This window comes from Poecile atricapillus, chromosome 7, assembly GCF_030490865.1.
Source record: "Poecile atricapillus isolate bPoeAtr1 chromosome 7, bPoeAtr1.hap1, whole genome shotgun sequence".
NCBI lineage: Eukaryota > Metazoa > Chordata > Aves > Passeriformes > Paridae > Poecile > Poecile atricapillus.
Window position 1 is genome coordinate 27,869,236 of NC_081255.1, and position 24,880 is coordinate 27,894,115.

At 48.6% G+C, this 24,880-nt stretch overlaps 2 protein-coding genes across 2 annotated transcripts in view; both read right to left on the reverse strand.

Moving 5' to 3' along the window:
• Positions 1 to 3,787: 3,787 nt before the first annotated feature.
• DMRTA2 (DMRT like family A2) lies at positions 3,788 to 6,104 on the reverse strand. The gene is made up of 2 exons (XM_058842864.1): positions 5,612 to 6,104; positions 3,788 to 5,422 (listed from the first exon to the last, which is right to left on the reverse strand). The coding sequence occupies exons 1-2, from the start codon at positions 6,102 to 6,104 to the stop codon at positions 4,545 to 4,547; spliced, it is 1,371 nt and encodes a 456-aa protein (XP_058698847.1). The 3' UTR covers positions 3,788 to 4,544.
• Positions 6,105 to 20,241: 14,137 nt separating this feature from the next.
• Positions 20,242 to 24,880, reverse strand: part of FAF1 (Fas associated factor 1) — a 152,625-nt gene continuing 147,986 nt past the window's right edge. The window contains exon 19 of the mRNA XM_058843358.1: positions 20,242 to 21,726. Within this exon, the coding sequence (XP_058699341.1) occupies positions 21,643 to 21,726 (84 nt within the window). The 3' untranslated portion in view covers positions 20,242 to 21,642. The remainder of the gene's footprint in view (positions 21,727 to 24,880) is intronic.

The window sequence follows — 24,880 nt, forward strand, 5'->3', positions numbered from 1 at the left end:
TCAGGGGTTTTTTCCGTGCCTTTTGTTTTCCGAATTTAGGACTAACAGCGGGTTTGTGGGGTTTTTTTGGTTTTCTCCCTAATAAAATGGTAGAAAAAAAATAAAGGGGAAACTGGAAAGGAACAGTAACGTGGGAAAAATACTCTTTTGCAACGGTGTATTAGTATTTCTGTCGAAATCCGAGAGATGGAAATCGGAACGAATTTTCACATGCTCCAGTTGGTGTTAAAGGCAGCAGAAATCGGTAAAACACTCCGTTCCTCTCCCGCTGAAACTCTGCGTCCCTCGCTCGCTTCCATCTGTTGAGTTCCAGACGAGCCGGAGCCCCCGGGTCTCCCCGGGAGCCTCCGCCGGCTCTTCCTACGGAGCTGCTCCTCCTCGATCCTTCCACCTGCTTAATCACGTTTAAATATATTAAGTACTTTCCTATTGTTGTTCTGGCATGGAAGTGATTGCCGCAGTTGCCATGGGGATGTTGTGACAGCACGGGGGGGATGCCGGCACCGTGAGAAGGGGCAGAGGTGTCCCCTGGCCGGGGGACGTGGGAAGTTTGTGTGCCTGAGCCCGGCTGCGCTCCGGCCGGTGACAGCAGCCCGGGAGCCACCCGGGGTACCGGGGCTCGCCCCCGCCCAGGGGAGCACGGAGGGATGGCCGGGGGCGAGGGGTGGGACGGTGAGAGCCGCGTTCCCTCAAGCGGTGCCACCGGCGGCACCTGTGCTTGCTCAGCGCCGCACAAAGGCCGCCCCGCCCGGTGAGGGACACTCGGGGCCGTCCCATCCCATCCCATCCCATCCCATCCCATCCCATCCCATCCCATCCCATCCCATCCCATCCCATCCCATCCCATCCCATCCCATCCCATCCCATCCCATCCCATCCCATCCCATCCCATCCCATCCCATCCCATCCCATCCCATCCCATCCCATCCCATCCCATCCCATCCCATCCCATCCCATCCCATCCCATCCCATCCGTCCCCTCCTCTCGGGGCAGCGCCGGGCTGCGGGGTGGTTCCCAGCTCGGGAAGAGAGGCGGCGAGTCCCGGGACAGCGGCGATCGCGGGGCCGAAGGAAAAACACTCCTCGCTCCTCGGTCTCCAGTAAAACAACCCACGGCTGTCCCTGCTGGAGCGGCCCTGACAGCCCAAGGAACCCCATGGAAGCAGGACCGCCACCTTTCCCTGCCGTGGGTGTCCCCCTGGCCCCAGCAGCGAGCAGGGGACGCTCCGGGCAGGGGCCGGGGAAGCGACGCGACCCCGCTCCGAGCCTCGGCGGCCAGCCGGGCTTGCGGAGGGGTGGGGAGGAGGCGGCTCTGGAAAGCGTGGGAGGGGAGCGGGGATTCCCCCCTCAGGCTGAAAAATAAACTGGCCAGCCTGGAAAAGGCCCCCCCGCTCCCCTTCCCGGCCTCGCTCAGCCCGCTGGGCTCAGGCAGAGCCGGGGCCCCGCCGCCCGGCCCGGCTGCCTCGGCTGCCTCGCAGCGAGCAGGGCGCGGGGAGGTTCATTTTAGGTGAAGGAATGTCATTTCGCTACTAAATGGTTAGTCTAATTTGATCTTTATTATGCTGTGGATTAGGGCTGATTCATATTAAACACGAGTGCAGTTAATATAACTGCGGAACGTGTCCCGCTGTATGTACAGCAGCCGCTGCTGCAGCTCCGCCGCTCCTGCGACCCGTGGATTAAGATTTAATTAACAGGGAAGTTTGCGAGCGCTCGCCCGCAGCCTCTCTGCTTCACAAATAATTTATACTCAGTTCCGCCGATTTTTATTCAAGTGACAGCATTTTATTTTACTCTAAAAGGACCTGAATATTTTATGTTCTGCCAGAGGCTTCTGTATACGAACCTTTCCGAGGCAGCTTCAAACCCAAGGGATTTTTTTCTTTATTTTTTAAAATCTACGGGAATTACTTCAGTACGACAATTTAGCAGATTCTCTCACACACACCCCCCCTCCTTCCCCCAATCTAACTGCCTAAACTACCCACATGAAAGTTAATCGTCGTGATCCCCATTGTCGGTTGTATAAATCCAAGCTCAAGCCAACCTCCAAGACACGGCAACAATTCTGATAAATTGTCCTGCTCGCCTAACTACACAAGAATGGCTTTTATAATTAAAAGGGGAGCTGAGTTAAATCAACAGCCCCTAAGCCCTTCTCAACAGGGCTAGAATGGGAGAAATGTGGCGACCTGATTTCTTTAAGTAGCAGCTCTTTGTAGCCCGTTCATAATCCTAGATATGGAAACCCATCCTGCACAAAGTCAGCTGCCAACCAAAAAAGGAAAAAAAATAGAAAAAAAAAAAGTTTATTCAGATGCTCAACGTCCATCTTTTTTTTTTCCCCCAGTCTAACATAACCCTAGCACTTTATAACCAAACAGACAACTCCTTTTCCAATTAAAGTGGAATTAGGAAACTCAATCAAATTAGCTCACTATTAAAGCCCTTCTTTATTAAACCGTTTTATTGTAGTAATATTAAGTTTCACCCGCTCTTGGAACACGAGACTTTAAAAAGTTTTCCATGTGATATTGATTTGGCTGCTCCCGGGATGGATCAGGGTCAAAAGTATTTGCCTAGGTGTAATCTGTAATATTTACTTACTTTTTTTGGTCAGGTTTTTGTTTTGGGTCGGTTTTTGCTTGTTTTGGTTTTTATTTTTTTAAGAAAACCTTAAAATTGTATCCAAGTTGATCAATAGTATGCGGGATGGAAGAATTGCGTTTCGATGCAATTTGGTTTTACCCAGGAGCTTCCTTCCATGGCTGTGGTGGGAGTCCTGTCCTCCCAGCCCCACCAGTACATGAACTGGTTGGTAGGAGCCGCGCTGGCAGCTCCCGGCCAATGTTTACACAGTTATATTTGAAGTGAGAAAGTAAACAGTCCAGCTGTGCCACGGAGCGCTTCGCTGGGATTAGGTTTCCATACCAACCAACTTTAGGAGCTTTTACAGTCTTAATTCAACCACGCACTGAACTTGTTCTTTGTGAGTAATAGTTTTCCTGGGCCAAACACTCCCAAGACTGGCAAGAAAGTCACGCTCCGGCCTTCAGCGGGATCGCCTCTCGGGATGCATGGGGCACACCCGCTGCCCTCCGCTCATCCCAACACAGAAATAAATAGAGGCAGGAAAGCCCTTCTTACTTTTTGATCTCAAAGAACATTTGGACACCGTTGCCAAAAAAAAATAAAAAAAAAAATTAAAAAAAAAAATTAAAAAGCCACTCGAGTAGCCTTTACTCTCAGATAAGGGTGACACACAGCTCCAAAAAACAGAGAAACCTTCCCTGCGCTGATCTTAACTCATCCACCTCTGCCGCAAGCACATCTTTACATTCTGCAAAACGTCATTATTATAGATCCCTTCCCCTTATTTTGACACAAAAGCAACTGAAAGGCACAATCAGATTTCAGATACGAGGGGTAAAACCTTACCACTGCCACACAATCCGTGGTTTGCAAGGTGGGATTTGCTTTAAGCAGGCTTCTCTTTACAACAATGCCAAATTTCCTAAATATGACAAAAAACATCAAGATATCGAGGGGAGAAATCCAACTTAAATTGATACCCTCTGTAGGTTTGTTGGGGCTTGATTTTTTTTCCCACAGGCATAAATGAGGAAAAGACCAGAACCAGAAATAAACGTATTTGACAATTTCAATAGATAAGGAATTTTCTCTTGCTTGTACGCTTCATTTTATTTATAAATTTATCTGAAGAATATCTAGTTTGACCATGATAAAAATGTAATAAACATGTTTGTATTATTTGCATAAACTCCTTTAAATATTGACTGTACTTGTCAAATGCATTTCCCAAAACACACTTCCATCATCTCATAAAATACCACTTGCCATTCATAAGACCGATTTTTTTTTTTTTAATAGAAAATAACATTTATTTCTATGAAATGGAAACACAGAATTACCTGTTAGAAACAGCAAGAAGTTTGCTACATCGGAACAAGAAAGCAATTTTCTTGCAGATCACAAATGAAGGAGGCTTATTAAACCATCATACACCATTGGCGCCGGGGTCCTACGGACAGTTACAAATATATCTACTTTCCAATGTTATATACAGACCATAACGTTTCTGGGGGCGGGAAGGAAAAGGTTTTCAATTTGACAATGTTTCATCTATATGCCTGGTAAGTATTACAATGCGCTGCCTAACCTTTAGCTTAACGTTAATACCAAGTTCACCTACGAGTTACATTAATAACTTAGATTTCCATTTTATAACATTATACACTTGCTAGTATACATATATATATATATGTATGTGTGTGGGAAAGAGCGCGCGTGTGTGTGCACACCCCACAACGCGCTGAGGATATCCATGCTTATGGCCATAAGCAACAAAGAGCGACTCATGTCTGGACAATGAAAGTGCACCTTTATCACCTCAATACACCTACGCCTGTCCGCGCCGGGCTCTGCACGCAACCACCGCCTGCGCGGGGGGGAGAGGAAGCCACCCGTGTCCGTCCACCCGCGCCTACCTAGCTACCTCTACACAGCCGAGCTTTAGGAAGCCGCTATTGCTTCTCGGGGGTGTTGTTGACCATGGGCCCGTAGAGCCCGCCGGAGTACACCTGCTCCTTGTGCACGGCGGAGCGGTCCCGCATCAGGTCGCTGAAGGCGTAGTCCACGGGCGGCCGGAACCCCAGCGTGGGCATCAGCCCGGCCGTGGAGTAGGGGGTCATGAAGGCCAGTCCCCGGCTGTGCGCCGAGTAGGCGAGGCGCAGGGGGTTCAGTCCCAGGTGGGTGCCCAGGGGGTAGGCGCCGGCCTCGGCCCCGAAGTGCGTGGCGTTGGGCTGCAGCGGGGAGAAGGCGGAGCGGCTGCCCAGCGTGCCGATGGCCGGGGCCATGGCGCCGGCGATCAAGGGCCGGTGGTGGGCGGCGGCGGCGGCGGGCGTGGGCGGCAGGCCCTGCAAGGCGCCGTCCCGGGCCCAGCCCTCCTCGGGGCCCTTCTCCGGGCCGCGGTTGTTGAGGATCTGCTCGATGGCCTGTACCACGTCCCCGCCGCAGCCCTGCAGCACCAGCTCCAGCACGCTGCGCTTGTGCGCCGGGAAGACGCGCGTCAGGATGTCGATGGGAGTCCGCTGCCGGCCGCCGGCCGAGGGCGACGGGTCCTGCTCGTCCTTGTCCGCCTCGGAGCCCGAGTCCGAGCCCAGCGGGCTGATGGAGCCCGGGCTCTCCTCCCCCTCCTTCGGGCCCTTGGAGACGGGTGAGCTCAGGAAGGACTCGCCGTCCCCGTTCTCCGAGCCCGAGCCGTGGCGAGCATCTGGGGAGGAGGTGCCGGGCACGGACTCGCCGTCCGGGGAGAGGGGCTTCCCGCCCGCCTGTTGCGGGGTGACGGCGCGGCTCGGCAGCAGCGTCTTGGGGAACAGCTCGAACTTCTGCATCTTGGACTCTGCGGGTCGTGGGGGGAAGAAGGAAGAGAGACCGTCAGTGCGGCTGCCCCCGGGCGAGCTCCGCGGAGCGCCCCGGCCGTCGGGCCGGGCCACCCGCCCGCAGGTCCGCGCCCCGCTCATGTCCCGCCGCCTCTCCAGGCCCCTTCCGCCCGTCACCGCCGCTCCCAGGGCTCGCAGCGCGGCCTTACCTGAGGCGCCGGCGCCTCCCTCGCCGCCGCCCCCGGCGCAGACGGAGCCGAACACCTCGTACGCGGGCCGGGGCGGGATGATGCCGTTGGCGGCCGCCAGCGCCAGCCCCTCGGCCGTGCCGTAGAGCAGCTGCAGCTCTCGGGCCTCGTTCTCCTCCTGCGCCTGCTGCCGGCGCAGCGCCACCTGAGCGGCCATGACGCGCTGGCGCTCGGCGATCAGGGTGCACTTGGCGCACATGCAGTCCTTCCAGCGGCAGTACCGCTTGTGGCCCTTCAGTGCCGACACCACCCCGTGGTTGCGGCAACGGGCGCACTTGGGCGTCCGCGGGTACTTCTCTGCCGCCCGCAGCAGCAGCGGCGGTGCCCGCAGCAAGCTCCCGGCCACGCTCACCGGCAGCGTGGCCGCCGCCGCGGCCGCCGCGGCCGCCACCGAGCTGGGGGGCACCGGGGGGGGCGCGGCGGGCACGCTAGGCAGCTCCGACCGCAGCTCCATCCCGGCGAGCCCGCCCCGAGAGAGCGGCCCCCCCTCCCCGGCCTCCCCCAAAGCCACGCGGGGCGGGGGAGCCCCTGCGCCGAGCCCGGGCGCGGAGAGGCTCCCGGCGCCTTGGAGCGCAATCACGAGTGGGGGGCACACAGAGCCCCGGGAGCGGGCATGCAAACCCCAGCGCCTGTGCTCTCGCCTCGCTCGACGCCCCCGTTCCCCCGCAGCGGCACACGGCCCCGGAGCGGGGTTCAAGTGAGGAGGGGCCCGTCGGGAGCCGTTCCGCGCCCTCCTCCCCTCCGCTCCCGAAAAGCAAAGCTAATACAAGAAAATCCAAGAAAACTTAGATCGCTCTCGCTTCCTTGCTCTCCGTGCGCATCTGGCGGGGCAGCACCGAGTCCATCGCTCCAGGCTCAAAGCCGAGCTCTCCCGTCCGCGCTCGCGGGGTCGCCGCTCCCCACGGCGCCCCGGTGCAACCGGAGCTGCTCCCTAAACTCCGCTCCCCCGTCCCCCTGTAACTGCAGCCACAGACTAGCAGCGTCCCTTCAAAGAACAATCCGGCACCTTCAACGACAGGATCCCTCGCCACGAGCCGCAGAGGCTAAAATCCAGCGGAGAATAGCAAAAACAAAAAAACAAAAAAAAAATTAAAAAAAATATATATAAAATAAAATTCACCCCGTCTCCCGAGCAGCACCTCCGCAGCCGGGAGGAGCCGGGCTGAGTGGCCGCGGCCGATGTGCGGTCGGGGCAGGGCCGGGCCGGGCCGGGCGCGGAGCCCCCCGGGACGGTGTCGGTGCGTGCGGCCGGAGCGGAGCGGAGCGCGCTGCCCGCCCGCCGCCACTCGCGCTATTGTTGCGGCCCGCGTTGCCATTAGGCAACATTTGACAACAATGTGGCGCCTGCCATTGGCCAGGGCCCGCGGGCGCCGCGCTGATTGGCCGCCCCGCGCTCCGCCGCGGCCGCCCGAGCGCGCCGCGCCCGCGGAGCGCCGGGAGCGTCCGGGGGGCACCGCGGGGACAGCGGGGCAGCGTGGGCGTGGGTGTGCCTCAAAACACTGCCCGCTCCCCCGCCACCTGAGAGTTTGGCTCTCGTTCCCTTTCCTTTTTTTTTTTTTTTTTTTTTTTTTTTTTTTTTTTTAATTCATTGGAAACGGTACTTGCCAACCGTTTGATTTTTTTAATATTTTTTTTTTCCTGGGTGTTACTTGTCAAAAGGGGAGGGGGGAATGTGCTGTGGAAGGTGACAATTCAATTTATGGTCTCTCCCCTCCCTTTGGAGATTTTGTTTTATGATAGTACGTAACAACGCCTTCCTTCCTTCCTTCCTTCCTTCCTTCCTTCCTTCCTTCCTTCCTTCCTTCCTTCCTTCCTTCCTTCCTTCCTTCCTTCCTTCCTTCCTTCCTTCCTTCCTTCCTTCCTTCCTTCCTTCCTTCCTTCCTTCCTTCCTTCCTTCCTTCCTTCCTTCCTTCCTTCCTTCCTTCCTTCCTTCCTTCCTTCCTTCCTTCCTTCCTTCCTTCCTTCCTTCCTTCCTTCCTTCCTTCCTTCCTTCCTTCCTTCCTTCCTTCCTTCCTTCCTTCCTTCCTTCCTTCCTTCCTTCCTTCCTTCCTTCCTTCCTTCCTTCCTTCCTTCCTTCCTTCCTTCCTTCCTTCCTTCCTTCCTTCCTTCCTTCCTTCCTTCCTTCCTTCCTTCCTTCCTTCCTTCCTTCCTTCCTTCCTTCCTTCCTCTCCCCTCTTTCCCACTCCCTCTCTTCTCTCCACACCCGCAGGTGAGTGTACAAGTGCTGCCGCAGCAGGAGAAGCCCAAGGTGAGTATGATTTTCCATCCTTTCGTTGCGCTTTAGCCTGGGGGAGCCCTGCCTGCCCTTCTCTCCCCAGAAAGTAAAGTTCGTTCTTTCTCCTGCCAGCTGTTTGCGTGACTACATGTTCAACAGGCGCCTTCCCCGCGGGGACAATAAACCCGAGGGTCTGATTTTTGAGGAGGAGGAGGAGGAGGCTGCCGGGCTGGTAACTGTATATTAACCCCGGAGCTTTTGTTTTAGCATCAGCCACCCCGGTTTGACGTCATCTTCGCTGGTAGCGGGAGGAGGTAGCGCTTCGGTGGGAAATAACGCCGTCTCCTTTCCCCAGGGTTCTCCCCTCTCTTTCCCACGAGGGATCTCCATGCTCCTCGGCACTTTCTAAAGTTTTTTTTTCACGAGTCCGTAAGTCCTTGCCCGTAGCGGGAACCCTCTGCCGGTCGTAGTGGCCTCCTCCCGCCGCTTCAGCATCCCCACCGGTGCTCCCAAGCCGCGAGACCTGTTCCCGGTGCCTTCCCGGGTGGGTGCCCCGGGCGAGCCACGGGAGCCGAGCCGGGAGGAGAGGAAGCCCCGGCTCTGCTGGAGTTGTGCCGGCGCTGCCCGCCGCATCCTCCGCGGGCTGGACCCCGCGAGGGGCAGCCCCGCTGCGGGACACGCAGCGCTCGCTGCTGCTGCGGTGACTCTTCCCCTTGGTCTCTCTCCTTCCGTGGATGCGAAAAGCACAATTGCAGGGGCGTCCAAATTTTCAATATTTTTATTACACTTATATCCGTCTTTTTTTTTTTTTTTTTCTTTTTTTCTTTTTTTATTTTTGGTCACGAAATGAGCGCTTTCCTACCCGATTTTCTGCGGGTGCAGCTGCCACCCCTCCTCATGATTTAGGTGTTATAACACCTTTATTTAATACAGCAGCCAAGCCAAAATATCCGATTTAATTTTATTCGCAGCCACTAATTTTGTTCTCCGGGGAGCATTACTCTAACCATCTGATTTAATTGGCAATTCGTAGAACTCGATCACACCTAATAAGAAACATTTAAAGTATTGCTTTTTGTTGGTTTCAATTGTTGGTTTTAAATGTTCTCCCTTTTTTTCCTGGCAGTTTTGTTTGGAGTTGCAATGTTTTGGGTTTTTTCTGTAAATACCTTCCCTTTCCCCCCGCGAGGCAGCCCGCCACCAACAACACAGGACGGGTTACGCCGATTTCCCCCATTCCCTTGCCTTTCAGCTCTGACTTCAATTAAAGGGCTGGGTTATCCTTTCCGTTCCTGGTGGTTTAAAACTGTCTGTTTTGGAAACAACCATGGGGGGAAAAAAGCAACCAACCAACCAAAAAAAAAAAAAAAAGCCAAACAAAAAAAAACCGAGAAAAAAACAAACAAACAAACAAAAAAATAACAACCCAAGAGTGGGTCAGTAATGAGCCAGTGAAACGCGGTGGTTTCTGTTCGGAGCCTCAGGCTTTCAGTAACATTGCAAGCGGCGGTGTTGAAGTTGGAGCACACAACGCGTGGCATCTCCATCCCAAGGCTGTTTCCGTGGGCTCCTGCAGCACAGCCCCGCTCACTGTGACGGGCAGAGCCTGGGTGCAGGCTCCCAGAGCTGGGCACGCAAACCCCCAGCGCCTGTTCCTGCTGTTCATCCACAACAAAACACTTAGCCATGGGCTGGTTTTAAATGTTACACTCAGTATCAATCCGACATCGTAATAGCAGGCGTTTATTAAATAAAAACTTCAAAACTGCAAGAATATGTAACGCAACTCTAGGATTCAGTAAGTTCTGAGGACATTTGTCCAAATCTCCCCCAATTTCAGAGGCGCTTGAAGGTTTCCCACGCCCCGCTCCCCTCCGGCCGCCCCCAGGGCCGGCAGTAGCCCCGGCAGGAGCCCGGAGGCCGAGGGGGCTGGAGGCGAAGCCGCCGCTCCCGGGAAGCGCCGCTCTCCGCCGGGGTCGCTCCTGACCCGGAGCCGAGGCCTCTTCTCGGGCTCGGCACCCAGCTCCGGGCTCAGGGAGACTCCGACTTTCCGCTTTCCAGGAGGGAAGTGCCTGCAGGGGCTGCTTCCAACCGGGACCCAACTGTTCCCGTGTTGCTCTTCTCTCATGAGCTGCGCTAGAAAAGGAGAGCCCGGAATCACACTTCTCACCGGTTTGATATTTTAACAATAATAATTTCTCCCCTGACCGTATTTTCCTTTGAAAACTCTTACTGTGAACCCAGACACTGCTCACATTTCACAGATTTATTCAAACAAACCTCCCCTGAGCTGTGAGTTCGCCCGGAGCAGCAGAGGCGCGGCCAGGACGTGCCGCGGGCTCGGGGCTCTCTCCAGCTCTGTCCCGGCCTGCCAGAGCCCTGCGCGAGTATGGACGGGAGGCAGCGGGGAGGTGGATGTTGCTCTCCCCCCACCCCTCCCTTTTTCCTCCCTTCTACTGCAATTCATTTCTGTTTGACGAGGCACAATAAAATCTTCTTGTACATCCCTGCTCCCGTGTCTTTCTGGGGGAGGGATGTTTGTTTTAGGCACGCACAGAGCAGCCGCGCTCCCGCTGCCCGGGCGGGACATGGGAAGAGAAATTCATTTCTCCAAACCCGGTGAACTGAGACTTTAAACCCCCGAGACTCGCTCCCAGCTTGGCTCTGGAAGCAACTCCCAGCGTCAAACCACGAGAGGAACTCAGGCTTGGACCCAGCTCCTCTCTTCCTCCCCGCAGGAGCAGCCCGGCTTGGCACCGGGCGCCCGGGGCGGCTCCAGGGAGCGGGGCGGGTGCCCTGCCCGGGCCGGGCACGGAGAGCCGCCGGTCTCCGGGGTCACCGGGGCTAAAGGGTGCTAGAGGGAACCCCCACCGCGGTCAGGGCAGCCCGCGCCCTCCAGACGTGTGAAAGTGGACGCTATTTCGTTAGAGGATGACCAGAGACGCCGCGTTTCGTAGCGCGGTGCCCCGGCTGCTGCTCAGTTATCCCCGCTGTGTTTGACTCCGGCAGCGCCACTCGGCGCCCACGGCCCAGCGCTCACGGCTGGGTCAGCTCGCTAAAACACGACAGGGGTTTAATATATTTATTCTGCAGAAGCACCGATTTCTCCGATGTTTCTTTCTCTCCTCACTCCCCTTGATTCACCTAAAAGCTTCCCGTGTAGGGCTGCTCCGGTGCCCAAGTTAGAGAGGGCTGCAGCTACGGCGCTGCTGCAGCTTCCCCCCGTTGCAGTAGTAAAATCTTAATTAAAAAGCGCCCGGCTATTGGCTGCCATGCGGGGGAAGGGACACGCACGCCCGCAGGCAGCGCAGCCCTCGGAAGCATCCCAGAGAAATATAGTTCTTGATTAGTGTATTTTCATCTCGTTCTTAGCGGAAGACAGTTTGTAAGTACCTGCTAATGTTAGTGCTCTTTAAGGTTTCAATTGTTCTAGGGGGTTTGCCATTGACTTTTTCATTATTTACCTACTGAATCAAAGTAAGCAAATGCCATCTGTTTCCCTGCTGCTATCATCTTCACTTTTAATTATCCGCCCAGCCGCCTAATAGAGATGATATTAAACTAAATCTTTTTGACATTAAAAGTAATTATCCCCAAACCAATATTACAAGAATGAAAATTACCACCACCACTACCCCCCCTCCCCTCAAGAAAAAGGCACATTCCTCCTAGTCCAGGCAACCCCTTCGGATCCCGTGCGAGGAAAGGGAGATGGAACTCCCGTTAGCCCGGACTCCTCAAGTATTTGAAACATTATTAACTCGATTTCCCGGCTCCCAGTGGGGAAGGAAAAAGCGACAAGGGAGAAAGATTTGCGGAAGGAAATAAGGGAAATTCGGGGCTCCGCGCACTCCTGCGAGGGCTCCTCTCCACCTCTGCGGTGGCACGGGGGGAACCCACAGCGGGGGCTGGGGCTGCCTGACCCCTCGGGGATCCGCCGGGGCCGGCGCGGGTACCCGACCCCGGCTTTTGGGGAAGAGCACATCCTAAAAACACAGACACGCGGCCCTCCAAGGGCTTCACACCATCCAGCGGCACCGGCCGTGCGCACCGCGCTGGCCTTGCGGGACGGTCATTAGGGGGACATTGGGATCGGGGCCGTGATGAAGGGGCACGGCGGGTCCTCTGACAGATGGCCGCCGGCTGAATTACCTCCACAGAGTCATTTCGCTTACTCTCAGACTTCTCCGCCATTTCTCCTCCGACTCGCTTTAATATGAGCCGGAGCCGCGTTCCCCATTTCCTTTAATATGTGCTAAACTGAGCTAATTTTAATTGCATGTTTCAACTTTGCTAATTAAATAGAGTGGTCTAATTAAAAGTGACTAGGGAACAGTTTTAATTCAACCCTCTACTTTTTTAACAATCCATTATGCAACAAATCCAGGGTAAGCCCTCCCTTTAAAAAAGCTACAGATGATTGAGTTTTTACACCTTTTTACACGCTCACAATGGGGAGACTTGACCCAACATATGTAGCGGTGGGGCCGGGCCCCCCCGGCTCCCCGGCGGGGCATCGCGACCGAGCCGCCTCGCTGCTGCTGCCCCGCCTGAGCGCGGCTGGACCCGGGGGCTTCCCGGGGCCTCCCCGCTGGAAGTGCGGAGACTATTAGCCCAGCAGAGGTTAGAGTAGCACATCCCCAAGACAGCAGACCAGGATTTGGGAAAATCGGGCTCTTTACACGCTTCATCTCTTCACCAAGTGCTCATTAGGTTGTTAACCTCTGGTTCACATGAAAGGGGCATGTGATGAATCCCCTCCCGAACAAATGGGCGCATCCCCCTTCAGGCACTGAACAAAGCCCTTAAAATAACTGCACAAGAAAGCCTTTAGTTGTTACTCTAAAATTTCTTTTCTCTGAGAGCTTGTGCCCATCCACACACAAGCACACCGACACACAGAAAGAGGAAAAAAAGCTCACACACGCAAAAATCCATCCATCACCCTCACCTCCCCCGTGTGCTAGAGCTAAAAATTAAAAATCCGTGGTCCGTCCCCAGGGCCTTCGGCGCTGGCTGATGTCCCCCGGGTTTGGCTGAGGCTCGGGCTGGGACTTCCCAAGTGAGAGGAAGAAAATCTTAATCGCTTTAGCGGGGCGGGTGGAGGAGCAGCCTCTGCCTGTGGAGGGGGAAAGCCACGCGTCCCGCCAGGGGACAGCGCTCTGCGGGGACACGGGGGTGTGGGGGTGTCCCCAGTTCTGCTCTCCCCTTCTTCCACCCGCCAGAGAGACGAGCTGAGCGCATCCTCAGCGGAGGAGGGCGAGGGCAGGAGTTTCCCTTTCTCGCCGGGGGAGCGCGGCGAGGGCCGGGACATCTCGAGGGGAGCCCAGAGCTCCCGGTGTCCCGCTCCGTCCCCAGCCCCGCTCCGCGCTGGGCGCGACAGCGCCGGATCGGCTTTTCTCCCAAACCAGACGGGCTCAGCCTCCGGAGCCAGCGCTGCCTGCTCGGGGCTCGCTGCCCACCGAGGGCCGGCCAGGGAGCCGAGCCCAGCTCCGCATTCCCACCGCTCGCCTGTGGATTTGGGGCTCTTTAAGACCTTTGCTTTTCTCTCCCTCCCTCCTTCTCCCTCTCCCTTTTTATTTCCCAGCCCCTCGGGCACGGATTAAAGTGACAGACAATTTTCCCCTCGCACCTTATTGATGGTTAAATGCACTCTGAGTTAATGCGCGGGAAGCGGGGAGGGAGGGGGGGCCTGTCCCGGCAGCGCTGCGAACCTCGGCGGGCGGACGGAGCTGCCGCGGGCCGGGGGCGGCTCGGCACGGGCAGCTCCGCATCCCTGCGCGGCAGCGGAGGCTCCGCGGGGATGCTCCGCGTCCCGGGGCCCGCACAGGGACACTCGCGTGTGCCGCAGCCTCCCGGCAGCCGCGGGGACACGCGCTGGCACCGCCGGGAGCACGCAGGTACCGCGGCAGCGCAGAGCCAGAATGACTCGGGAAAGCCCCCGCTCCGCTAATTTACCGTAGGGCGCTCCGAGAGGTTCATTAAAAAGGCTCTTGTCAGCTCCCTAACGATCCGAGAGCTTTTTAATTATATTTTATATTCCCCTACCCGTCTCCTAACTTCAAACACATGGTAAAAAGGATTTGCTGTTTTGTTTCAGGTAAAACCTAATAATTAAAATTCAGACCCCGTCCCATGCATCTGCTTCGCCTTTGCCAAATGAATTGAAGGGAGAGAGAAAAGCGATTTCATTGAGATCACAGATGGGGTGCAGGTTTTTGGAAGAAATTTGAGAAACACCATTGTCCAGAATCAAAACTCTATGTCTTGCCCCACAAAGGGGGCTGCTTTAAGCCCCTCAACTTCTATGGGGCTTGTTTTTTAAACTTTAAGTGTTCCGCACAATAAGCTGCCACCAAAATGTCACAACCACTCTAATTCCAAGTGTGTCTCACTGCAAAGGGTGCAGAAAAATGAAGGGAGCAAAGGGAAAGAGTGTAATTAAAAACCCTGGAGCTCCCTCCTGCCTGCTGGGGCCCGGCGACCGGTCCGGGGCGGGGGCGGCGGGGAAATGTCCCCGCCCGTGGCAGAGGCACCGACAGCCCGAGCTGCGGGACCGGCCCCCCCGCACCGCTCCCGCATCTGCCCGGCCACATCCCGGCTCAGCACATCGCGGCGCTTCCATATTTTGGAGGCTAAATTGTTTCATTAGCCGAAAGCAGAAGATTAATCCTTTTATTTTTATTCATGATCATGACGGCCCCGGTCGGATTTGCCAGAGGATTCCCTCTTTCAATGTTTCTTGCCCCAGGAGCTCAGGAGCCGAACAATCCTGACGGAACGCGATAGATAAACACCGTCTATTATCGTTTAAGAAATATCGAGGGGGTTCGCAGAGGGGCGGGAGGGCCGCTCTAACAACGTCATCAAAAACCACACGCACTTGGGGCAAAAAATGATTCTTCTATTCTTTTTCCAGTTCACATGCGGTATTTAAGGGGCCCTTATACAAACGCAGACTTTGAAGTTATTGATGGTCCATCCGCAATCTCCCACGGCACCGTCCAGTGCTATCAGCCCCGCGGAACCGCGCAGCGCTGGGGCGATGCCGGAGCGTGTGGCTCCATTTGTTTGTTTGGCTGGCTGTTTGTCCGTGGGTTGTTGTTTTGTTATTTGTTTTTGTTTTTTTTCCCCCGGGAATACCCAATTTTTCCCTTGCGCGCCCCTCGCCCAGCGCCGGGCTGAGCGGCCCCATCTCCGCCCACGCCCGCGGGGAAAGGCGCGGCACCGAGGCTTTTCCCCTCTTTTGATTTCGCTTTAATTATATTTTAAATATTTTTAAAATAGTTTTTGGCGGAGGTGTGGGCAGAGCCGGGCCGGGGTGCGGAGCCCCGGAGGGAAGGAAGGGAAGCGGTCCCGCTGCCCCCGGGAATTCTGCCCCGCCGGCTCCGTCCCGCCCGGGACGCGCCTTGGTCCCCACCCCGCTCCGCCAAACCAACATCCCAACATCTCCCGGGAGCCGAGAGGTGCGAGGCTCGGGGGGACTCGCATCAAGGCGGGGATCGCTTTTTTTGGTGTTTTTGTTTGTTTATTTGGTTCGGTTTTCCCACGTTAGACGATACCGCAACAGCCACGCAATGTCTGACTCACCTTCGTCTAAACCTCGAAGAAGCGTATTCCAGCAACAGAGTGCAGGTTATACTTCAGTTCTAAAAAATACCTCCCCCCCGTTTTTCTTTATTACATCCACAAAATTATAAATTATTTTGTTCTTCTGCATCAGCGAGTTTATAGCTGTCATTAAACAAAATTCTTTCTCCATTGCCACCACAGCTTGGAAATGCTTTCCCTTATGCAATCAATCTTAATTAATCAGGACACATAAACAGGCAAATAGGCCTAGACAAAATGAAAAATATTCCTAAGTAAACATCAGAATAATTTTTAAGCTCCTAAAATGGCTGCAACAGAATGGGGGTTTCCAAATGACAACAAATGAGTTCTACCTGTAAATTCAGAAAAGGCAAGATCATGAGCAGGATGCCATAATTGCAAGGTATAAAATACTTATGAGTGATGGTAACTCATGCTAACGGGGACTGTGACACTAGATTAAATAAAGCAGAAAGGCAAATAAAATTATAGAAACTACATTTTTAGGTGAATGAAAGCATACTTACATTCACTACTTTACAAAATGATAATTTTTTACAATCACCCGAGTAGCACTATCCTGTTAGAAGAAAACTGCATTAAAAGGCAGATAACAAAGAGAAATTAAAGTCACAGGTAAAAGACTAGGATTGTAACCAAAACTTTTTGAAGACACCATCTTAGATCCTCAGAGTACACATTATCTGACTTAAAAAGACTACGGAATGCCCACAAGAAGTAGTTGGGCTGTGTGAACCAGCACATTAAAGGGTGTAATTGGAAGACAGACTGAAGCAGGAAACTAGAAAAGAAAAACAGAAAATCCATGGAAATGTAACTTTTGGAAGACACCTGAATTAAAAAACTGACACACTGCAAGTAACAACTACCAAAGAGGTAAAGGATTATTAAAAATATCAGAAACAGGAAACCTGCCAGGAGATAATCGGACTACTATATTTTTATGGTGTAAAAGACTCTTTTTATTAAAAATAGAAAAACTAAGCTACTCATTTGTAGTGATGTTTCCTACAGTGGAAACACATTTTCTTGAGTTAAAAAAAATAAATAAATAAATAAATTAAAAAATAAAGTAACATTATCCAAGATTGATTTCTTGCTGGAAGCAGAAAGCAACAATTTTCACAATGAGAGGATTCCAACCATGTCCCCAAGAATCTGTGTGGGAACTTGTGTTATTCAAGCTACTCAGACACCACTACCTGGAGAAATGGATCAGTGGTGAGCTGCTGATATTAATAAATAACACAAACCCATTCAAATTGAGTGGATAGAAAGGGAACAGCGATGATCTGTGGAATCCTGTGGAACATTGTCACAACATGGAGCTGGGAACACAGTAAAGGAAACTCAGTGGTACCAAGTACAAAATAACGATCCTGTTAACCAGGAGTTTTGTAATCACAGGAACTAATGAAGCCTCCTTCTATAACCAGCAGTTGAGTGACATTTTAATTGAATTATATTAAGGCTGCAGTGTGACTTCAGTCTTTATTACACATAAAAGAATCCACAGAGGAAAGCCCTGACTAAGGAGTGGATTCTCTGTTATCTAATGAGATATTAAAACCATTTGAAACTTTTAGGGTGCTTGGGTCTGGCCTGACTCCCAAGAGTTCGATGTGGAGTGAGCCTTGCCTTCACTGCACACACTCAAGGGACCTTTCCTCTGCCTCCTCATTTCTTGAATTCTGGGCTGTCAACTTGGACAAGATTTAAGGAAATTTCAGACAGCAAAACCTTTATAGCATTTAACTTGCTTGAATTAAAAAAAAAAAAAAAGGATGTAAAATGCAAATGTAGTAGTAAGATATTAAAAAAAAAATAAAATTTAAGGAATCTGATTGATTTCATCCCACATAAATCAGCAGTGCTATCAGAGGGAGCAGCCTGGTCTTCCTCTCATCTTCACTGACTCCCATCAGTGAGCTGCATCAGCCTCCAAACTGCTCCAGGAAAAAAATGGTCACTTTTTAATTAGTTTGCCTGGTTCTAGCACAAGGTGGGGGCAGAGATGGCTCTTCTGGCAGAAGTATACATCTATATCAGACTAAATTGAGTATGAACCTGCCTGGATCCTGACATGTTTAGTGCTAAATTTGGTATTCCTCCACCTTTGTCGTCTGTGGGGGAAATAGTTGCAGGTAGAGAACAATGTCTCACGCTGTGTATAGTCTGCAGTAATTTCTACTTTCTTTCATCCAGAAAAAAAATTATAATTAAGGCTATTTCACTTGCCTTCTCTTTTATATAAACAGAATAATAAAACTAAACTCAGGTGAAGAATCAACATCCAGTTTCCACTCTCAGCTCTTTTGTTCAAAAAGACCAATGGCTGCAATGAACATCCACTGTCAAGGGCTGGATTGGCTCACCCCAGGCAAGCACCCAGCTGCCAGCCTAAAGACTGATTTGCACCCTCCCTTTCAAGGACCTTAAAGGAATTCTGTATTTTGGAAGTCAAACAGCTTTGCCAGTGGGCAGCACACACATTAAAAGTAGCTCTGCTATGGTGGTGTTGAAGCAGAGTACACAATGTCCAGCACAGGGACTCGCTTCTCCTCAGGCCCTCACAATATTGGAAAAACCAAAATGTGAATTACAATCAGTGAAAACTCCTCCTCTGGAGGAGGCCACCATCACTGTTTCCAAATAAAAATGTATCCTCTGCTTTGTCAAACAGTGGAAAGCGTTGGAGTGCCCGGCTGGAGCGCTGAGAGCCCTCAGGAGCAGGGCAGCAGAGGGGGGAGCCTTTGCCCCAGGGAGGAACAGACACATAAAACATCTCCATCTTTGGCATTTCTGAATGACTGCTCCAAGCAGCTTCTGGTTCTGCCTGGTAGCGACTCTTCCACCTTATGTGTTTTGTGCTTGCTGTGGGAGCTGTTTTAAGGCACTGAAATCCTCTCAGGCATTGTCTGGGGAGCCTGGACACGAGGCCTGGATAATGAAGCGGTTCCGTTCTGTGACTCTGGGATACTGTGATTTGATTTTTCCCCACATATGGAAGAGTGAAATCATATAACTGTTTAGTAGAAATATTGCTGCAATTGAAAATTTATTTTAAGTTTCTAATGTCACCGAGTAGGTACAGTTTATGAAAGCCAAAGTCCTCTTCTGCTACATTAAAAATAGACAAACCCCCCAACACAGCTGCATTAGAAACATCCTCAGCACTCCCACTGAGCCGAAGGGTGCATGTGCAGAGAGCAGAGAGCAAACACTCATGTTCTGCATGCTCTCTAATAATGATTTCAAACACCACTGTCAACAGGCAGAACGTTTCTCCCAAAGCCAGAGCGTGCCCCACCTTCACCCCACGAGTAGCGGAAGCCGCCGCATCACACGGGATTCCTTTCAGCAACAGTAATTCCTTAAGACTTAAAACTAATGCATTAATCACCTTAATGGTAATCCATTAATGTGAAGAACCTGAAGATAAAAAGGCAGAATCAGGGATGTGCTCCATAGCAGTGGTGTTACAGTTCTAGGGTAATACTGAATTACAAAATTCGAATGACTAGAGGATTATCCGTGCCAGCAGAGCGTGTGAAGTGAATACCAGGAGAGCAGAAAATGATGGCATAGAATATTAATATTCCTACACAGGGATTGGTTTATGTTGATGGTGTGATTCAGAAAGGTGACTCGACATGGTTGCTTCTTGAAATCAGGCCCAAAGTATTTAAGGACCAAAATCATTAACGTTTTATTGAAAGAGCGATACACTTGTTTACGTCGTGGCAGAATGATCCCTGTATACTGATCTCAAAATCTTTATATCAGAGGGCAGTAATGCCACCACTTTGAACACTTCCAGTTAATTATCACTAGAACATTTTGATAATGACAGTGTATTTTGCAATATGAACAAAATGAGGGAAAAAAATAATAGAGCTTAGGGAAAAAAAAAGGGCCAAACAACCCTGGGAGCACTGACTTCAACAAGTTCAACAAATATTCAAGCCACATTTAATAACTTTATAAAACTAGTATCAAAGTAAAGAATATATAGTCAAAATACAGAAATCAAGTTGAATGAGAGAAAACAGCCTGATGAGATCAAACAGAAGTTAAACAGATTAATATAAACAAGTTAGCTGAAAGGTCGCTTTGCTTTGTGAAGCACAATTTCAGCAACTCCTTTCCTCACCAGATTAGAAGGGGAAAAAAAAAAAAGATATGCATCACTTTAAAATCCTGCTGTATGTTTTACTGTGATTGTTTGTAGAAACGGCATCACCCCAATTTGCAATCCATGTTAATTTCTTATTTAATAAATGCAGTGGAATTTTATTTTTTTTTTGTAAGAAAACGAAAGTTCAGAATGAAGCGTCTGCATTCAGCTTGCCATTACACATACATTTATCATTCTATTGGCTAGGAATTCTTTTATTTGTGAACTGCAAATTATTAGGATTTGCTTACACTTCTAAATCTTTTGTTTGTCATAGATACTTCACTTCTAAAAGTGTCTGGAGTAGCACTCACTAATTACAGAATTATAAAAAGTAGAATAAGGCTTTGCCCACTCAGAAATTCGCATTTTTGGTAAAGGTAACAATATATCAGCATCACTAACATCTTAATAATAGGCATACATTTAATTTTATATCACCATCCTTCCAAAGAAAAAAAGAAAGACAAAAAGATGTGTGCAACCGGTTTTAGCTTAGTATAAAATTTTCAAATCACAACTCATTCAGCTACAATAAACACTATGAATTACGTATAAACATAGATGGAAAACAATGTGCCAGGCTTTAAATGAAAAAAAAAAAAAAAAAAAGTACTTTAGCAGATGATGATCCTGTAGTGCTATTGTGCTATCCTGCAAGCCCAGAGATAAAACAAAAAGAGGGGGAAAAAAAGGAGGGAGAAAAAAAAAAAAAAGAAAAAGACAAAAAAGAAAAAGACAAAAAACCCCAAACAAACCAGTTTTGATGCAGGTTTGGCATCAACTGCACATTATGGTCTTAGCCTTAGTATGCTCATTTTATGGTTGAGAAATTCAAAGTACCGGATTTTTCCATGTCAGGTAGCAGGTAGCTGCTGCATACATTTCAGACAAGAGAACTACGATTTCTTTAATTTGAGATGGGATCAGTAATGTATTGTTAAAATGTCCAAAGTGTGCAACAATAAGGCAGATTTCTTATTACACCACCCCTTAAAATACCCATTGTTTGATGAACCAAACAAGGTGCTTTAAACCAGCAGAGTAATAGGAGACAAGCAAATGCCAGAATGAAGAAAAACTGCTAAAATGGGAACTGCCCTTTCTTTCACAAGGAGAAATAAAGAACTTTTGTATCTGGTATTTGAAAGGTTTTTAACAGCTGATATTCAATATCAGCTGATTCCTGAAGTGTTGGCAAGATACCAGGTTTCTGGTACTGGCCATGTCTAATGTTATTTAAATATTCACATCATGCAATAAGCAGTTTCACACTGCAATGTAATGGAAAATACTTCCTAAACTGAATTGGAACTGAGACCCAAAGCAGAACCAGTAAATAAATATCTCGCATATATGTCAAACTATATTCTCCAAACAAAACCTTACATCTTATCAAAGAAGTCAGAAAGTACTAACAAAAATTATATGCTTTCTACTATAATACTGTTAAATTTCCATGGCTGAGAATGTCCCATTAATTTTTTCTGCCTTTTTAAATTAGTTGACAAAGTAGAAATTCAAACACAGAAATAAAATGCATATATATGAGAGCACTGGCTCAGTGAGATATCAAATATACAGCATTCTAGTGTCAAAAGTACAGGCAGAAATGTCCAAGATTTCTTGGTGAAAAAGGGGCATTTGAGGAGTAAAAATTCTACTTAACAATCACTCACATTTTAACAGTGCATTAATTATAACAAAAGCTGGATGATAAGTGAGCAACAGAATCATAATGTTCAGTGTTCATAGCAGAACTTTATCCTCTGCTCATTTAAATGAGGTTGGAAACATATACTCATGTATGTGAAACTTTAAGTAGCTATGTTGGTTTTCTCAATTTTTCAGGATTCTTGCAAGAGGCAAACTTGTGACATGGAATTGAGCTGGATGTCAGTACAAGGTGGTGCTCAGAGAAGTCTTCCTCTCGATGCTGTGCCTCTGGCTTATCAAAGGATGATTAGTCCTACAATCTTGTTTAATCTATTCTTTTGCCTCTAGGAAAAGGGTTTCTTGAGGATACAGTTTTACCTCCAGTAATGATTTATTTGGATCCAGCTGGGTCACCTGTAAATACATGAACACAAAGATATGTGTGAGTGGATTTTAGAATTGTTTATCTTCACAGTGCAGAGTTTCACTGGGAAGATTTTTGAGTCCCTCCACCAGTGATAACTGAAGTAGCGAGTATTATTTTCCAGGATGCATATTAAGAAATATATATTGTGTTTTTTTTATTGTTGTTACAAGTTTTATTTTGTAATAACAATGAACAGAACAATAATAAAAAAACCCCAGAATCCCTGATATTAATTCCAAGAAGGTCTGGCTCTCTACATAAACTAATGCACAAATCTATTTTTGTCAAAGTTAAGAACTTTTGGAAGGTTTATTAGAACATATGAGTTAAGATGAAAAAAAAAAACTGCACTCCTATATAATCACCCCAAAATTTCAGTCAAACTGATGGTGCAAGCAGCACAGCCAACCCAACAGGATCTCTCAATTGAAATGGGAAACTATTTTCCTACTCCCTTTCTTGCTCCAAGTCACATGGTGGAACACCCAGCTTTTACTCACTTCAATCTTTCCAGACACCTCATCCCAGGCTGGGACAAAACTATTTAACTGTGTGGTTATTACACAATATAGTTACTTATATAGACAAATTAATGACAACAAGTGTCCCAGTGTCCTTCTGACATTCAAGTTTACAAGCCAATGCAGTGACATCCTTCAAAATACTGCAAAGCCTCATGTAGAAGGATGAACCATTTTCTGAAATATTTCATTTCAATTTTTGAACTCATTTTCCCTGGTAACACAGCTTTCATTTCTTTTGGTTTGTGAGTACACCAGTTACCAGAAGTCTGCTTGTGAATAATAAATTATTGGTCTTATGCCATAGGTAGAAATGCAATTTATGCATTTTTTCCAAAGTTAAATTTGTTTCATCTATGATCACAGCATGCCACTGCTTTCTAAAAATGTTTTTTTGAAAACATTGAGGGTCCAGCACATTAAATGCTTTGAATTAATAAGAAATGTTCATGTAATTTTCTTAAAAGCCCAATTTACTAATCCTGTTACCTATTAACAAAAATAGTATTGCTTCTCATTCTCTCCCCCCAACTAAATCAGGCAAACTTGAAATATATTTGCATTTCTATTGTCTTATTGAATAATGAAGGAAAAAATATTATTTAAACAAACATTCAAGACTTACCACTTCCTCAGACCATCAAAATCAGTGTAATTTCATCTGACTACAGCAGATTTTTTTTTTTAAAATTACATAATTAAAAACCCAAACCAAACCCAAAAACCAAACAGATGCATTATTTTTATTCCCAAAGCAGGAACGTATTTTCTTAAACTTCATGTACCGTGGTGAGCTACTGCTAAATGTCTGAAGAGAAAAATAATTTACAAAAATCAGACTCAATTCTAGATTCCTATTATCTACAGTCCAATTATGCATTCCTGCACAGATGCTGCTTGAATTATTGAAAGGTTATTATCTACAAAAGCAAACCTGTTATGTAAAAAACAGCCAAAGTAGTGCGTTTAAGTTTGTGATTACAGAAGTATGCTAATTAAGTATCTTGTAGCATTTTTTAATGTTTTGCTATTCTGCTACAGTGTGTTACTGAACAGGGAGTGAGGTAAAGAGGGGTCTGTGCAATTCACAGCTTGAGGCACTGGGCACCTGAGAGAGGCAATTTTCCTTCTTTTCAGTACAAGCCCATATTAATTTAGACATCTCTGTTTACAAATCCTGCAACCATTTTGTTGGGATTTTTAATTTGCTTTTGATTTTATTTTTTTTTTCCTTCAAGAAAAGGCAGGAAAGTCATAACACATCTCTTTTACACTTGGAAAAAAAAAATCTCCAAAGTATGCCTAGGCACTGAACACAACCTTCCAGGCTGTAGCCATATGGAAATGTGCTATTCTCTTGAGCGTAATTCAAGATACATCTCCTAGCCTAAGGTTTGCAAACTTCAAGTGCCTCAAATAACAACAACACATGATGTTCCTTCCTCAGTGAGAAAGGTCCTAGGAGCCTTCTGGAGTACCTGCAGCACAAGGACTGTGCAGCTTTTCACCATAATTTCAGTGTGCTGCTTAATTCACTGAGGGACAGCAGAGTTTGCAAATGTTTACACCATTACCCAATTAACTAACAATATGGCTCCTACATCTGTCAACAAACAAAGCTGTTGTTGCTTTGTTTTAGCTCCTTGGCATTTTCTGTTCATATGGGTCGCCATTGTACTTAATTATCACACCACAACCCTTCTGCAGCTTCTACTTTGTTATTTGTGGCTTGTAAATATGTTGTTTACTACGAAGAATAGAAGCCTTATTAGTGAACACACCTCCTAACAAAAGAAATGGTTTCTCTTGTAAATATATGAAGTATAAGACCTAAGATGCATTCTAACTTACAGTATTTTAAAGGAGAGTTAGAAACCAAGGAACGATCTATAACAGAGATCAAAGGAAAGAGCTGTAGCCTGCAAAGGTGTGTTCAGTGTAATGTTGTACTGAACCTCATTCACTTGTATTTATGTGCATTATTTCATAATGAAAAGTATAGAATGTCTTTAGATGTGTATCTGCATGGCTTGTTTCATTACCATTCCTTTAAATTCTGGAGCCCACTTCAGAGCTGACACCCTTTGGCTCTGATGCCATTGCATGATGCTCTCTTCAAACAGCCCTGCACATGATGTAAGTTACATTGTCCCAAAGCCCTACATCTTTATTAGTTTTATTGTGTGTATTAGTTTTATTCTATGTATTCTAGATTTATTCTATGTTGTTAGCAATTACACAGAAAATCACTATAGTACACTCATATATAGGATCTGATTTCATCCCTTCCACCTCTGTGGCGGAATGAACATTTTCTTGATTAAGTTGCAAAATTCACCATCAGCATTAGTTGAATACCTTAACAAATGCTAAAGAAACATTTTTATCTGTATCTTCAAGTCCTACAGTAAGTGACTTTCTCCAGTTGTAAGCACATGCTCTAGGAGTCACCTCATGCTTCACTCTGTGAAACCAGCTGAATGTATTTATCAAATCTTTTGTGGGTTTGCTAGTGCCTAATACTTTATATTGTAATGGAACATGAACTAAAACCCCTTGAAAAGAGGTTTTATGCTTGTAAAGCGTTCCAAGCTTATCCTGTGAGGAGGGTGGCAGAGGA

Coding starts and splice junctions, on each gene's coding strand:
- DMRTA2 (XM_058842864.1), bottom strand. CDS start 6,104: ATGGAGCTGCGGTCGGAGCTGCCTAGCGTGCCCGCCGCGCCCCCCCCG. Junction 5,423..5,611: donor GGGAGGCGCCGGCGCCTCAG/GTAAGGCCGCGC, acceptor CACGACCCGCAG/AGTCCAAGATGCAGAAGTTC.